Consider the following 13,682-nt stretch of genomic DNA (forward strand, 5'->3'; position numbering starts at 1 on the left):
AAAATTTCTCATTCTAAGATCTGCCTTGTTCTGACCAGTTTTACAGTTGCTTTCCAAGTTCCATGTTTCCATTTTATACACGTTTACAATTAAATAAAATATTTAAAGATATAACATGTTGTCTTTATTGATTTGGCTTCATGGTATTCACTTTGCAGATAATCCCTGGTAGATAACTTGTCATCCGCAAAATTGTAAGATAGAGTGTGAACAGTATTACACAGGGTAAGCACAATAAGTACACCAACCTTTCCAATAAACAAATGTTGTTGCTTATAATTATTACTAATAGTGACATCTGTAGAGGCATGAGTTTTACCAGTAGCTATATCAGCATTCTTTATCAAAATGGCACAGCCTAGACATTGAGAGACAACCCATTGCATGAGTACTTTTACTTTTAATACTTGAAGTAAATATAAAAGTATACTTTTTACTTTTACGTAAGTAGGATTGTTGATGTAGTACTTTTACTTTTACTTAAGTATATATTTTCCTGGGTACTTCAGTAAACTTCAGTACTTCCTCCACCACTGCTAAATGCAAAGTAGCAGGCTTCATGTTGCGTTTTTCCAATTGCACCCAAATAAATTGTTTTGTTTGTCTGGTCATGCTACACCTGTCTATCGATTTTTGTGAAGACGTTCCGGGGTCTCGGGGGGCACCGTTGAGCCATTTTGCCACAACCAATGAAGTTCCAGAATACGTAAATTTGTGTCTGTATTTGGTCGGGTCAGTCGCTTCCTCATCTCATCTCATCTGCAGAGTTTAAAGTCACAAACAGGCCCCGCCCCTCAGAGAACACTCACACTGACACACGTGAAGCAGAGGTGACATTTCCTCACATTACATTACATTCAGCTGACGCAAGTCAACCATGAGGGGAAAAACCCAGAACAACAAGAATCAAGAAAGTACATTAGCTTCATGTAAGTGAGTGATACATGTATGAGTGCAAGTTTTTATTTATTTTTGAGTTGGTTATTCGACCATCATCTTCTTAACAAGGTGTAGTCGGAAGATATGTGTCTTCAGATAATATGATGATTATATCAATCCCAGCATCATCACATTAGGAAACGTGCAGCTGAATCAGTTGTGAAGACAAATATTCACACACACAAGTTGTGTGTGTGAAATACACCAGAATACGTATATTTTCACCACTTTCTAATTTTCTGGAAACTTTGGAAACGATTGTTTAGATGTTGAAGCCCTAAAAAGCCAATTCATTTGTCTGAAAAAAAAGAGTTTTAGGTTCTACTGCCGCAAATTGAATATAAAATAATCTTAGTGATGTTTTCACTGGTGTCTTTCATCTGATTCATACAAATTGTTGTTTTATTAACCCTAAAATTTGAATGACAACTAAAGGCTGCCACTGATTCTCCTCAGTGTTTGGAAGAGGATTGCGAGGTAGGGGTATTCAGACTGAACCTTTAGAACTTGATTTGATTGTGTTTGAATGAAGTGGCCACACTCAGGGGCTGCACACATTCACTACAGCTACACTATCTTTTTACGTTGCCCTTTAACAATTGAAGGATAGTTTTAACTTTTCAAAGTTGACATAGAAATACATAATTATGGGAGTTACCAATTAATAAAATTCCAAGCAAACAGTTCCTGTTGATGCATGAAATCTGCATTTACCCTGACTCACCAGCAGGTGGCTCTAGAGCTCAACCTCATCTATATTAGTTTGTAGAACATCTCAGATACAGAACTGTAAAAATTGTAATCCTGGATAAACACAACACATATTAAACTCAAAACAAACATGATGAATATTAATATTTGTAATAAGGGAGCAAAATACTCCTTAAAAAGTACTCAAACACTAAACATATATTTGTAATACATTCCTGTAAAATAAAGTAAATCAGAATTTCATATTTATAATAGTATCAACTGACCAAATTTAACTATTATTATTATTATAATTATTAGAAGAAGAAATTCAGTGACCCAACAAGCAGCTTTTTCACTTCTTGCTTCTTACACTTTGTTTTATTTTATGTGGATTGGTCTAAATTGATCTGTTTTGTCGATGGTTAACATGATCATCCTGGTGGTTGTGATGGTCTCCCAGCTCCTCCTCTTTGCGGCGAGTATTAGCAGCCTGCCTGCTGTACTCCAGCACCACGCATCCAGTGCCGATGAGGAAGATGATGGCCTCTCCAAGCAACTCTGCACCCAGCTCCACAGCCTTGTCCTCATTCAGCGGCTTAATGGTGGAGCCCCGGAAGCCCATGATCCTCATCTTGGTTCTCATCTCGACCCAGTGGTAAACTGTGAGGGGAATGAACATACAGTACACAAGCATATGGAAGTTAGGCTTTCAATAAAAAAATACTTCGGTTGCTCAAATATGCACAAATGTGCTTAATGATACACCTGCAAATACATTTACTAAGACCGTTGTCTGTTGCAATGTTTTGTGTGAATAATAGAAATGTCTATGAAAATCATTGGTAATTATTTAGAGCTAGAGGTTGTTTTGCTTAAAGTTCTAGGAGACGATAAAGAATATATATTTACATTAGTTATATATCTACTATAATTATCATGGGATCTGCATTGATGAGAAACAGACCTTACATGTTGATATGTTGTTGTCAAAGCTTTGAATGAGACTGGGATTTATTTTAAGATCAATTCTTGCTTCCCTTCGTTCAACAGAAAACATATTTAGTGAAGCAGTGTTTCTCTCTCTCTCTGTCTTTGGACTATGGTGACGTTATTTATGGAAAGGCAGCAAGCTCCACCCAAAAACCTCTACATGCAACTCGTCTTGCATCCATTCATGAGACGTCACGCACACGCTCTGTCATCTGTATTTGAACCGCTCACCTTTAGGCAGACGTGACGAGTCTAAAAGTGTAAGAACAACCGCCTCAAGCTCTCATTCATCCCAACCCCACACCACTTAATAAGCACATTGTCGGGCACATTATAAACACTTGTTTATTTACCTTTTATGTACAAAGCTGTTTTACAAAAGCAGTAAAGCACCCCACCACCTCTCTGACTTGCTATCATCATTTTACCCGACCACTACCATGGCTCAGCCTGCAGGTGCCAAAGATCCACACTGAGCTTAGAAGATCTCCTTGTTCTTACTGTTTTCCACACACTGAGACTTTAACAGAACTTCAGGCTGACTTCATTAATACCATTGAGGCCCTTTCTGGGGATTAATTGTCAATACTATCAATTTTAACTGTTGTTGGTCTCAATTTGATTAATGCTTTCACTATCTTTATTCATTTACTCTTCAACAGTGTTACTTTTAATTCATTCTTAACTTATTTTAAATGTTATAACCATGTATTATGTTATTGCTGTTTGGATTTCAAGCAGCCGTTAGCCCGGTGTACTCACTCTGGGCCGGCGGCAGGCAGATGTAGCTTTTAAAGAACTCGCTCCTCCGGGCTCCGGCTTTGATCCGGTTCGCCACCGGCTTGCTCATCTGCCTCACTCCCAGGTAGAGGAGCTTGGCGATGGGGAAGGGACCGACGACCATCTTGGAGGAAACAGTTCACCGTCTTCTTCTCTGGGGTTTATCGGAGGGTCTGGCAAAGAGTGGTAGTGGTAGGGTGTGGATCAGAAAGTTTTATACTGACACACAATCAAACTGAATTGTTTTCTGGATCTAGGAAACAAAACAATAACAGTAAAGATTAAAATATGATTTTCTTTGATAGCACTTAAAAAAACGTGAAAGTTACTTTTACCTAAGATTATAATCTTAAATATGAATAAGCAAATAAAGAAACAAAAACAAAACAAATTTTCTGCAAACTTTGGTTAAAGTTTTGAGCATGTTAACCCCTCAAAGAGCCAATTCATCTACCAGAAAAAGAAAACAAATAATATAATAAAATATCTAGTAGCACCAAATGATGAATAGTGAAAAACAATACAACAATACAGTAAGAAGAAGAAACATGATAATAAGAACAAATTAAGTTTTAAAGTCGCTGTTTTATATGATTTCATAAAATGCGTTCTTACCTTTAGTGCGTGCATTTGAGAACAGTAAATCTAAATGTTCAGCCAACCGTTAGAGAGTCAAGTAGTCTGGGTGACGACCGACGGTGGGTGGAGCTTCGTGACGACGGTGGAGCTTCGTGACGACGGTGGAGCTTCGTGACGACCGACGGTGGGTGGAGACTCGGTATTAGGACGCTCGGTCTTCACCGACATTTGTGACACACAGACACACGCTCGCGCAGGTAGGAAGGGTGGCTCGCGGGCACACACTCACGCTCGCAAACACACTCCACCAAACTCCAAATTGGGCGCCGCACAGACACACAGACACACACACTCACACACTCACACCCTTAGACAGTGGGGTGGGGAACACATACAGGTGTCGTTCATCCAGGTATGTTGTTTTTGTTGTCACTCCGTGGAGTCGAACCAGAGACCACCGTCGGATTTTCTGCCCATAGTCCAACTTTCTGCCACTGGTCCACCGCCTCCCACTACGTCACTGCCTTCAGCAACTACATGAACACCTGACAGGCTACAGAGAGATTTGATACCAAATCCAGTGAAACCTTTGTCTCATGAGATGTCTGCTGAACAGTGGTGGGATGTAACGAAGTATTTTTACTTCGTTACTGTACTTAAGTACATTTTTACGTATCTGTACTTTACTTTAGTAAAAATAATAGTGCATACTTTTTACTTTTACTTTTTACTTTTCCGTTAAATTTTTCAACTATTATCTATACTTTTACTCCACTAAATTTCTACAATATGTGTCGTTACTCGTTACATTTTATGAACACAGTTTCGGGAAATATGGATTTGGTTGCTGTTTTGGAAGTTTAAACACACACACGTGTCCTTACACCGCAAAAAGACGTTTAGGATTATGTTGATAATAATGACAACAAGTAACGAAATAACCACAAACCTTGTGCCTTGATCAGACATGTGCTACACAACTAAAAGTAATGCTTTTTCATGCAACAACGAGGCACACCTGCCATTTAGCGATCTTTTTCGTTTTTCAGGAACTACCTTTTCGAAATAAAAGTATAACATTTCTCTTTCCATTTTAAAATATTCAGAAGATGAATATTTTGGCTGCCTGACCAATGGTCAAATGTTCATTTCAAGGTCCTTCATTTAAAATTTCTCATTCTAAGATCTGCCTTGTTCTGACCAGTTTTACAGTCTTTATTGATTTGGCTTCATGGTATTCACTTTGCAGATAATCCCTGGTAGATAACTTGTCATCCGCAGAATTGTAAGATAGAGTGTGAACAGTATTACAGAGGGTAAGCACAATAAGTACACCAACCTTTCCAATAAACAACTGTTGTTGCTTATAATTATTACTAATAGTGACATCTGTAGAGGCATGAGCTTTACCAGTAGCTATATCAGCATTCTTTATCAAAATGGCACAGCCTAGACATTGAGAGACAACCCATTGCATGAGTACTTTTACTTTTAATACTTGAAGTAAATTTAAAAGTATACTTTTTACTTTTACGTAAGTAGGATTGTTGATGTAGTACTTTTACTTTTACTTAAGTATATATTTTCCTGGGTACTTCAGTAAACTTCAGTACTTCCTCCACCACTGCTAAATGCAAAGTAGCAGGCTTCATGTTGCGTTTTTCCAATTACACCCAAAGACTTTTTTTGTTTGTCTGGTCATGATACACCTGTCTATCGATTTTTGTGAAGACGTTCCGGGGTCTCGGGGGCACCGTTGAGCCATTTTGCCACGCCCATTGAAATTCCAGAATACTTAAATTTTCACATGTTTTTAATTTTCTGAAAATTTTGGTATGAATTTGAGCATGTTAAAGCCCTCAAGAAGCCAATTCTGTTTGTCTGTGTAATTATAATAATGATAAATATTGTTATAAGGAGTGTGTCTGTATTTGGTCGGGTCAGTCGCTTCCTCATCTCATCTCATCTGCAGAGTTTAAAGTCACACACAGGCCCCGCCTCCACACACTCGCGCTTTTATCCAAAGTGACTCACAATAAGTGCATTAAACCATGAGGGTAAAAACCCAGAACAACAAGAATCCAGAAAGTACATTAGCTTCATGTAAGTGCAATAGACATGTATGAGTGCAACCTTTTTTCTTTTTTTTTGAGAGTTGGTTATTCGACCATCATCTTCTTAACAAGGTTTAGTCGGAAGATATGTGTCTTCAGATTATATGATGATTATATCAATCCCAGCATCATCACATTAGGAAACGTGCAGCTGAATCAATTGTGAAGACAAATACTCACACACACAAGTTGTGTGTGTGTAATACACCTAAATATGTATATTTTCCCACTTTCAAATTGTCTGGAAACTTTGGTAACGATTGTTTGCATTTTGAAGCATTTAGAACCTAAAAGAGTTTTAGGTTCTACTGCCGCAATTTGAATATAAAATGATCCTAGTGATGTTTTCACTGGTGTGTTTCATCTAATTCATACAAATTGTTGTTTTATTAACCCTAGAACTTTCATGACAACTACAGGCTGCCACAGGTTCATGTTTTGAAGCAGGGACTGAGGTGAGGAGTATTCAGCTGCAGCATGCAACTTCACCACTAGATGTCACTAAATTCTAAAGACTGAACCTTTACAACTTGATTTGATTGTGTTTGAATGAAGTGGCCACACTCAGGGGCTGCACACATTCACTACAGCTACACTATCTTTTTACTTTGCCCTTGAACAATTGAAGGATAGTTTTAACTTTTCAAAGTTGACATAGAAATACATAATTATGGGAGTTACCAATTAATAAAATTCCAAGCAAACAGTTCCTGTTGAGGCATGAAAACTGCATTTACCCTGACTCACCAGCAGGTGGCTCTAGAGCTCAACCTCATCTATATTAGTTTGTAGAACATCTCAGATACAGAACTGTAAAAATTGTAATCCTGGATAAACACAACACATATTAAACTCAAAACAAACATGATGAATATTAATATTTGTAATAAGGGAGCAAAATACTCCTTAAAAAGTACTCAAACACTAAACATATATTTGTAATACATTCCTGTAAAATAAAGTAAATCAGAATTTCATATTTATAATAGTATCAACTGACCAAATTTAACTATTATTATTATTATAATTATTAGAAGAAGAAATTCAGTGACCCAACAAGCAGCTTTTTCACTTCTTGCTTCTTACACTTTGTTTTATTTTATGTCGATTGGTCTAAATTGATCTGTTTTGTCGATGGTTAACATGATCATCCTGGTGGTTGTGATGGTCTCCCAGCTCCTCCTCTTTGCGGCGAGTATTAGCAGCCTGCCTGCTGTACTCCAGCACCACGCATCCAGTGCCGATGAGGAAGATGATGGCCTCTCCAAGCAACTCTGCACCCAGCTCCACAGCCTTGTCCTCATTCAGCGGCTTAATGGTGGAGCCCCGGAAGCCCATGATCCTCATCTTGGTTCTCATCTCGACCCAGTGGTAAACTGTGAGGGGAATGAACATACAGTACACAAGCATATGGAAGTTAGGCTTTCAATAAAAAAATACTTCGGTTGCTCAAATATGCACAAATGTGCTTAATGATACACCTGCAAATACATTTACTAAGACCGTTGTCTGTTGCAATGTTTTGTGTGAATAATAGAAATGTCTATGAAAATCATTGGTAATTATTTAGAGCTAGAGGTTGTTTTGCTTAAAGTTCTAGGAGACGATAAAGAATATATATTTACATTAGTTATATATCTACTATAATTATCATGGGATCTGCATTGATGACAAACAGACCTTACATGTTGATATGTTGTTGTCAAAGCTTTGAATGAGACTGGGATTTATTTTAAGATCAATTCTTGCTTCCCTTCGTTCAACAGAAAACATATTTAGTGAAGCAGTGTTTCTCTCTCTCTCTGTCTTTGCACTATGGTGACGTTATTTATGGAAAGGCAGCAAGCTCCACCCAAAAACCTCTACATGCAATTCCTCTTGCATCCATTCATGAGACGTCACGCACACGCTCTGTCATCTGTATTTGAACTGCTCACCTTTAGGCAGACGTGACAGAGTATAAAAGTGTAAGAACAACCGCCTCAAGCTCTCATTCATCCCAACCCCACAGCACTTAATAAGCACATTGTCGGGCACATTTAAACACTTGTTTATTTACCTTTATGTACAAAGCTGTTTTACAAAAGCAGTAAAGCACCCCACCACTTCTCTGACTTGCTATCATCATTTTACCCGTCACTACCATGGCTCAGCCTGCAGGTGCCAAAGATCCACACTGAGCTTAGAAGATCTCCTTGTTCTTACTGTTTTCCACACACTGAGACTTTAACAGAACTTCAGGCTGACTTCATTAATACCATTGAGGCCCTTTCTGGGGATTAATTGTCAATACTATCAAATTGAACTGTTGGTCTCAATTTGATTAATGCTTTCACTATCTATTAATTTACTCTTCAACAGTGTTACTTTTAATTCATTCTTAACTTATTTTAAATGGTATAACCATGTATTATGTTATTGCTGTTTGGATTTCAAGCAGCCGTTAGCCCGGTGTACTCACTCTGGGCCGGCGGCAGGCAGATGTAGCTTTTAAAGAACTCGCTCCTCCGGGCTCCGGCTTTGATCCGGTTCGCCACCGGCTTGCTCATCTGCCTCACTCCCAGGGAGAGGAGCTTGGCGATGGGGAAGGGACCGACGACCATCTTGGAGAAAACGGTTCACCGTCTTCTTCTCTGGGGTTTATCGCAGGGGCTGGCGAAGAGTGGTAGTGGTAGGGTGTGGATCATAAAGTTTTATACTGACACACAATCAAACTGAATTGTTTTCTGGATCTAGGAAACAAAATGATAACAGTAAAGATTAAAATATGATTTTCTTTGAGAGCACTTAAAAAAACATGCAAGTTACTTTTACCTAAGAATATAAGCTAAAATATGAATAAGCAAATAAATAAAAAAGAAAACAAATTTTCTGCAAACTTTGGTTAACGTTTTGAGTATGTTAACCCCTCAAAGAGCCAATTCATTTACCAGAATTTTTTTTTATAATATAATACAATAAAATATCTACTAGCACTAGAATAGTGAAAAACAATACAACAATACAGTAAGAAGAAGAAACATGATAATAAGAACAAATTAAGTTTTAAAGTCGCTGTTTTATATGAGTTCATAAAATGCGTTCTTACCTGTAGTGACAGTAAGTGATGTTTTCATGCGGTGTTTCCTCTAACAATTACTATAATAACAATAAAGACATTTGAGAACAGTATATCTGCTAAATGTCCAGCATGAATCTCTGAATCTAGAGATAAAGAGAGATAAAAAGAAAAAAAAGTTAATTCACCTTCCGAGAATGAAGTGTCGTGAAAGAATGAATAAATGAAAGTGTGGCGACGTTTATGAGACTAGACTTTCCGTCTAAACCATATCCAATAAACGGAGTGTACAGCGGAAGTACATATCCACTATGTGTGCACGCGCATACAGCAGTAGTCTCGCGGAAGTAGTAGCCAAAAAGAAAAGTAGCCTGTAGAAACCGTGAGAAGTCTGCTGTGTATTTCACACACATATGTGTGCGGAAGTGTGCGCGTCACACTGGTCCAAACTCCAACGGGGGTACAGCGGAGTTTGGATTGGGCGCCGTGCCCCTCAAAGACACACAATCCCAATTGACGTGGTACACAGAGCTCCACTGCGCTCGGACACACACAGACACACACGCTCGCGCAACTAGGAAAGCTTGGTGGGGAAAGTCACACATGCATAGACACACACACTCACTCGGACACACACACACACCCTTAGACAGTGGGATGGGAACACATTCAGGTTAGTATGGCAAGCCGATTGAGTATTTATTCCATATCCTTGATATCAAGTTTCAGTCCCCTCCACTAGTTTGGTCACTGTCAGCACTAGTTGGACATTTGGTCGCACTAGTTCGGTATTTTACTGAACTAGTTGAACAAAAAATCTTACTAGTCACTCTTTTTCAGCAACTAGTGGCACTTTTGTTCAACTAGTTAAACAGAAACCTTACTAGTAACACTGTGTGCCGCACTAGTAGAGCCAAAGTCTCTACTAGTGGGCTTTTTGCTGCACTAGTGGCCCTTTGGACCGAACTAGTAATGCTGAAAGTGTTACTAGCTTACTAGTGAGCTGTAAAAGCTCTGACATGTAAGCTAGTCAAACATGGATTCAGCTTACTAGTAAACTAGTGGCCTCCAATTTTCTGCACTAGTAAACTAGTGGGAGCCCAAATGCACACTAGTAAACTAGTGCAGCCAAAAAAACCACTAGTTTACAAGTAAAAAGCCTATTTTGACCTTACTAGCAAACTAGTAAGGTGCAAAATGTGTACTAGTAAACTAGTAGGGTCAAAAAAAAACACTAGTTTACTAGTAAACACCTATTTTGCACCTTACTAGCAAACTAGGAGGGTGCAAAATGTTTACTAGTAAGCTAGTGGGCTTGAAATGGGCACAAGTTTACTAGTTGCAGTGTTTTGTGACCTTACTAGCAAACTAGTTAGGCTTAAAGGGCTTACTAGTAAGCTAGTGGCAGCCAAAATGCCGACTAGCTTACTAGTGGCACTTCTGGACACACATGCTAATGAGGGGATTCAAATAGAAGCTTCCTATTGGCTCTCCAGCAAGAGCTCCAGCCAGCAAAATATTAACCCTATAAAGCCTGGTGAGGTTTCACTGCGGTGAACTGCAGCTCCTTGCTTACTATCCAAACAGAATAAACACGTACATGTGTGTGTGCATCAGATTCATTATTGTTTTTGAACAACAATGAAACAAAGGTAAAAATGTTTAATCTATTTAGGTGACAGGGTTTTCAGTCCGTGAATCCAATAGTGTTCCCTCCTCTCGCTGGAAAGTGAAACATCCAAGCTTCCTCCTCTTGAGAGGAGCGATAGCGTCTCAATCCCGATATGAATTACTGGCATTTCAGCAGCAGCACAAACTGCACTGAAATGATCATCACTAAACACATTACAGGTGTTAGGGTTGCCACCATTAAGGGTTGAATAACCGGGCAGCGATATCCTGGTTTCACGGAGGAATAACACATGCAGGAGTGGAAGTGCTTCACTTTATTGGGCACGCTCCAGTCATTTCATAATAAAGCATAGACTTCAGTATAAGGGTACATATTAACAGAAGCCTAACAACAGGTCTAGAATATAGCCCCCTCCTCCATTAATGTTTTGATATTTTCGAGAGTTGTATAATCTCAGGACTCTGGAGCCTCGGGAGTGGCCAGTAGTCCAACCCTGTCTCTTTGAAAACCCCACATCAGTAAAGTCCATTTCAATTTTATTCTGTTACAAAAAAAAAAAAAAATAATAATCTGAAGGTGAAGAAATGAATTAAATACATGAATATTCCATTGTAGGCCCACTGAAGGTATTATTATATTATATTATGAACAACTAATCTGACTAATGTTTGGAGGTCAGTGTATGTTGATCTGCTGCAGAATTTACTATCGCCAGTAGATGGCAGTGCTAAATGACCTGAGAAGCTTTTCTTTACTACTTTTCAATTGAAAACTTGCCATATACAAAGGAATAAGGCAATGACTAAATTAGTTATAACATACTGCGTTCACTGTTCACAGGAATTACATATCTGTTAACATCCAGAATGTTATTTCACATATCTAAGGATTCAACCATTTACTGTATCATAACACATGAGCACACAACGTCTTTCTATTTTTTACCTATGCTCCAGAAATATGGAATTCCATACCTATGGCCACAGGAGATGCAAGCTCTGTCAGAATTTGAAAATGGCAAATGAAAGGTTATTAATCAGCTGTCACGCTTCCTAAGCAAGCTTTCTTATCTGTTACACATTTTGTTGTTCTTATGTGTTTCTACGTTTCATTTCTATCTTTTACTTATGTGAGTTTTGTTAGTATACCTGTTCTTGCTATTTGCTGCCTCTTTCGTTTATTATGAATTGTATTGCTTGGTTTTATCTTGCACTATTTGCACCCGTTTTAATAAGTCTGTTTTTATTTTTAGTTGTTTCTTCACTTTATTGTAAAATACTTTGAGCTACTAATGAACCCTAATGAATTTACATTTAATCAAATGTAACATTTTAGGCATGGCTGCTAAAATAACTCTCACATGCCATAAAAGAATGTTGCTAAAAGGTTTAGATTATCACAATTCAGAGCGGGCACTTTAAGGCTTTGAAACACAGTTTGAACCCTGACCAATCAAAATCCTTGTCCCGCCTGCCTCATTTGCTTACAGTGTTGCGCCCCACTAGCTTACTAGTGGCTGCATTTGCACTTTACATGTTAACTAGTGAGGCATAATTGTCAACTAGTAAACTAGTTCGGGTCTGTTTGACCTTACTAGTTAACTAGTGCGGCTTAAAAAGAGTCACTAGCTAACTAGTAAGAGCCAAAATGTCCACTAGTCACACTAGTGAGGTTGTTTTTTACCTTACTAGTAAACTAGTGACGCTCAAAATGGCTCACTAGCTTACTAGTGGAGCCTAAAAGTCCACTAGTAAGCTAGTTGGGGTCTTTTTGGCCGTACTAGTGAGCTAGTCACAGCCACATTATTTTACTAGTAAACTAGTAAGGTCCAAAAAGAGCCACTAGTAAACTAGTGGCCCTGATTTTTCCATCACTAGCTTACTAGTGGAAGACATTTTGTCTCACTAGTTCAACTCTGTACAAAACATGTAGGGACTTTGACCGAGCATGTTGAACATTTTTCTTACATGTTGGCCATTTTCTTCAACTAGTTCAGCTTTGCTCAGAACTAGTGAACGACTGTGCGCAACAAGTAAGACATTTGATCGACATGTTGGGCTTTATTTCCAGCTAGTTGGCATTTTGGGCACACTAGTTGACGTTATCATCTTACTAGTTTGACAAAACTGCTTACTAGTCGACATGTGCATGCAACTAGTTAACTAATGAAATTCTGTATTGTCCTACATGTTATCTAGTGACCTTTTATCACATCACTAACTAGTTGCATGCACATGTCGACTAGTAAGCAGTTTTGTCAAACTAGTAAGATGATAACGTCAACTAGTGTGCCCAAAATGCCAACTAGCTGGAAATAAAGCCCAACATGTCGATCAAATGTCTTACTTGTTGCGCACAGTCGTTCACTAGTTCTGAGCAAAGCTGAACTAGTTGAAGAAAATGGCCAACATGTAAGAAAAATGTTCAACATGCTCGGTCAAAGTCCCTACATGTTTTGTACAGAGTTGAACTAGTGAGACAAAATGTCTTCCACTAGTAAGCTAGTGATGGAAAAATCAGGGCCACTAGTTTACTAGTGGCTCTTTTTGGACCTTACTAGTTTACTAGTAAAATAATGTGGCTGTGACTAGCTCACTAGTACGGCCAAAAAGACCCCAACTAGCTTACTAGTGGACTTTTAGGCTCCACTAGTAAGCTAGTGAGCCATTTTGAGCGTCACTAGTTTACTAGTAAGGTAAAAAACAACCTCACTAGTGTGACTAGTGGACATTTTGGCTCTTACTAGTTAGCTAGTGACTCTTTTTAAGCCGCACTAGTTAACTAGTAAGGTCAAACAGACCCGAACTAGTTTACTAGTTGACAATTATGCCTCACTAGTTAACATGTAAAGTGCAAATGCAGCCACTAGTAAGCTAGTGGGGCGCAACACTGTAAG

General features: G+C 38.6%; 2 protein-coding genes across 2 annotated transcripts; both read right to left on the reverse strand.

Annotated features, from left to right (window-relative positions):
• Positions 1–1,851: 1,851 nt before the first annotated feature.
• LOC128440095 (optic atrophy 3 protein homolog) lies at positions 1,852–4,115 on the reverse strand. The gene is made up of 3 exons (XM_053422683.1): positions 4,018–4,115; positions 3,385–3,575; positions 1,852–2,292 (listed from the first exon to the last, which is right to left on the reverse strand). The coding sequence occupies exons 2-3, from the start codon at positions 3,524–3,526 to the stop codon at positions 2,030–2,032; spliced, it is 405 nt and encodes a 134-aa protein (XP_053278658.1). The 5' UTR covers positions 3,527–3,575; positions 4,018–4,115; the 3' UTR covers positions 1,852–2,029.
• Positions 4,116–7,208: 3,093 nt separating this feature from the next.
• On the reverse strand, positions 7,209–10,569 carry LOC128440406 (optic atrophy 3 protein homolog). The gene is made up of 3 exons (XM_053423100.1): positions 9,342–10,569; positions 8,557–8,747; positions 7,209–7,471 (listed from the first exon to the last, which is right to left on the reverse strand). The coding sequence occupies exons 2-3, from the start codon at positions 8,696–8,698 to the stop codon at positions 7,209–7,211; spliced, it is 405 nt and encodes a 134-aa protein (XP_053279075.1). The 5' UTR covers positions 8,699–8,747; positions 9,342–10,569.
• Between the last annotated feature and the right edge of the window lie 3,113 nt (positions 10,570–13,682).

This window comes from Pleuronectes platessa, chromosome 5 (genome assembly GCF_947347685.1).
Source record: "Pleuronectes platessa chromosome 5, fPlePla1.1, whole genome shotgun sequence".
Taxonomy (NCBI): domain Eukaryota; kingdom Metazoa; phylum Chordata; class Actinopteri; order Pleuronectiformes; family Pleuronectidae; genus Pleuronectes; species Pleuronectes platessa.

Bases quoted from the DNA above. Each gene is read 5' to 3' on its own strand.
- LOC128440406 (XM_053423100.1), bottom strand. From the start codon at position 8,698: ATGGTCGTCGGTCCCTTCCCCATCGCCAAGCTCCTCTCCCTGGGAGTG. The intron at 7,472-8,556 runs GTGAGTACACCG...TTCCCCTCACAG, and splicing joins CTGCCTGCCGCCGGCCCAGA to TTTACCACTGGGTCGAGATG.
- LOC128440095 (XM_053422683.1), bottom strand. From the start codon at position 3,526: ATGGTCGTCGGTCCCTTCCCCATCGCCAAGCTCCTCTACCTGGGAGTG. The intron at 2,293-3,384 runs GTGAGTACACCG...TTCCCCTCACAG, and splicing joins CTGCCTGCCGCCGGCCCAGA to TTTACCACTGGGTCGAGATG.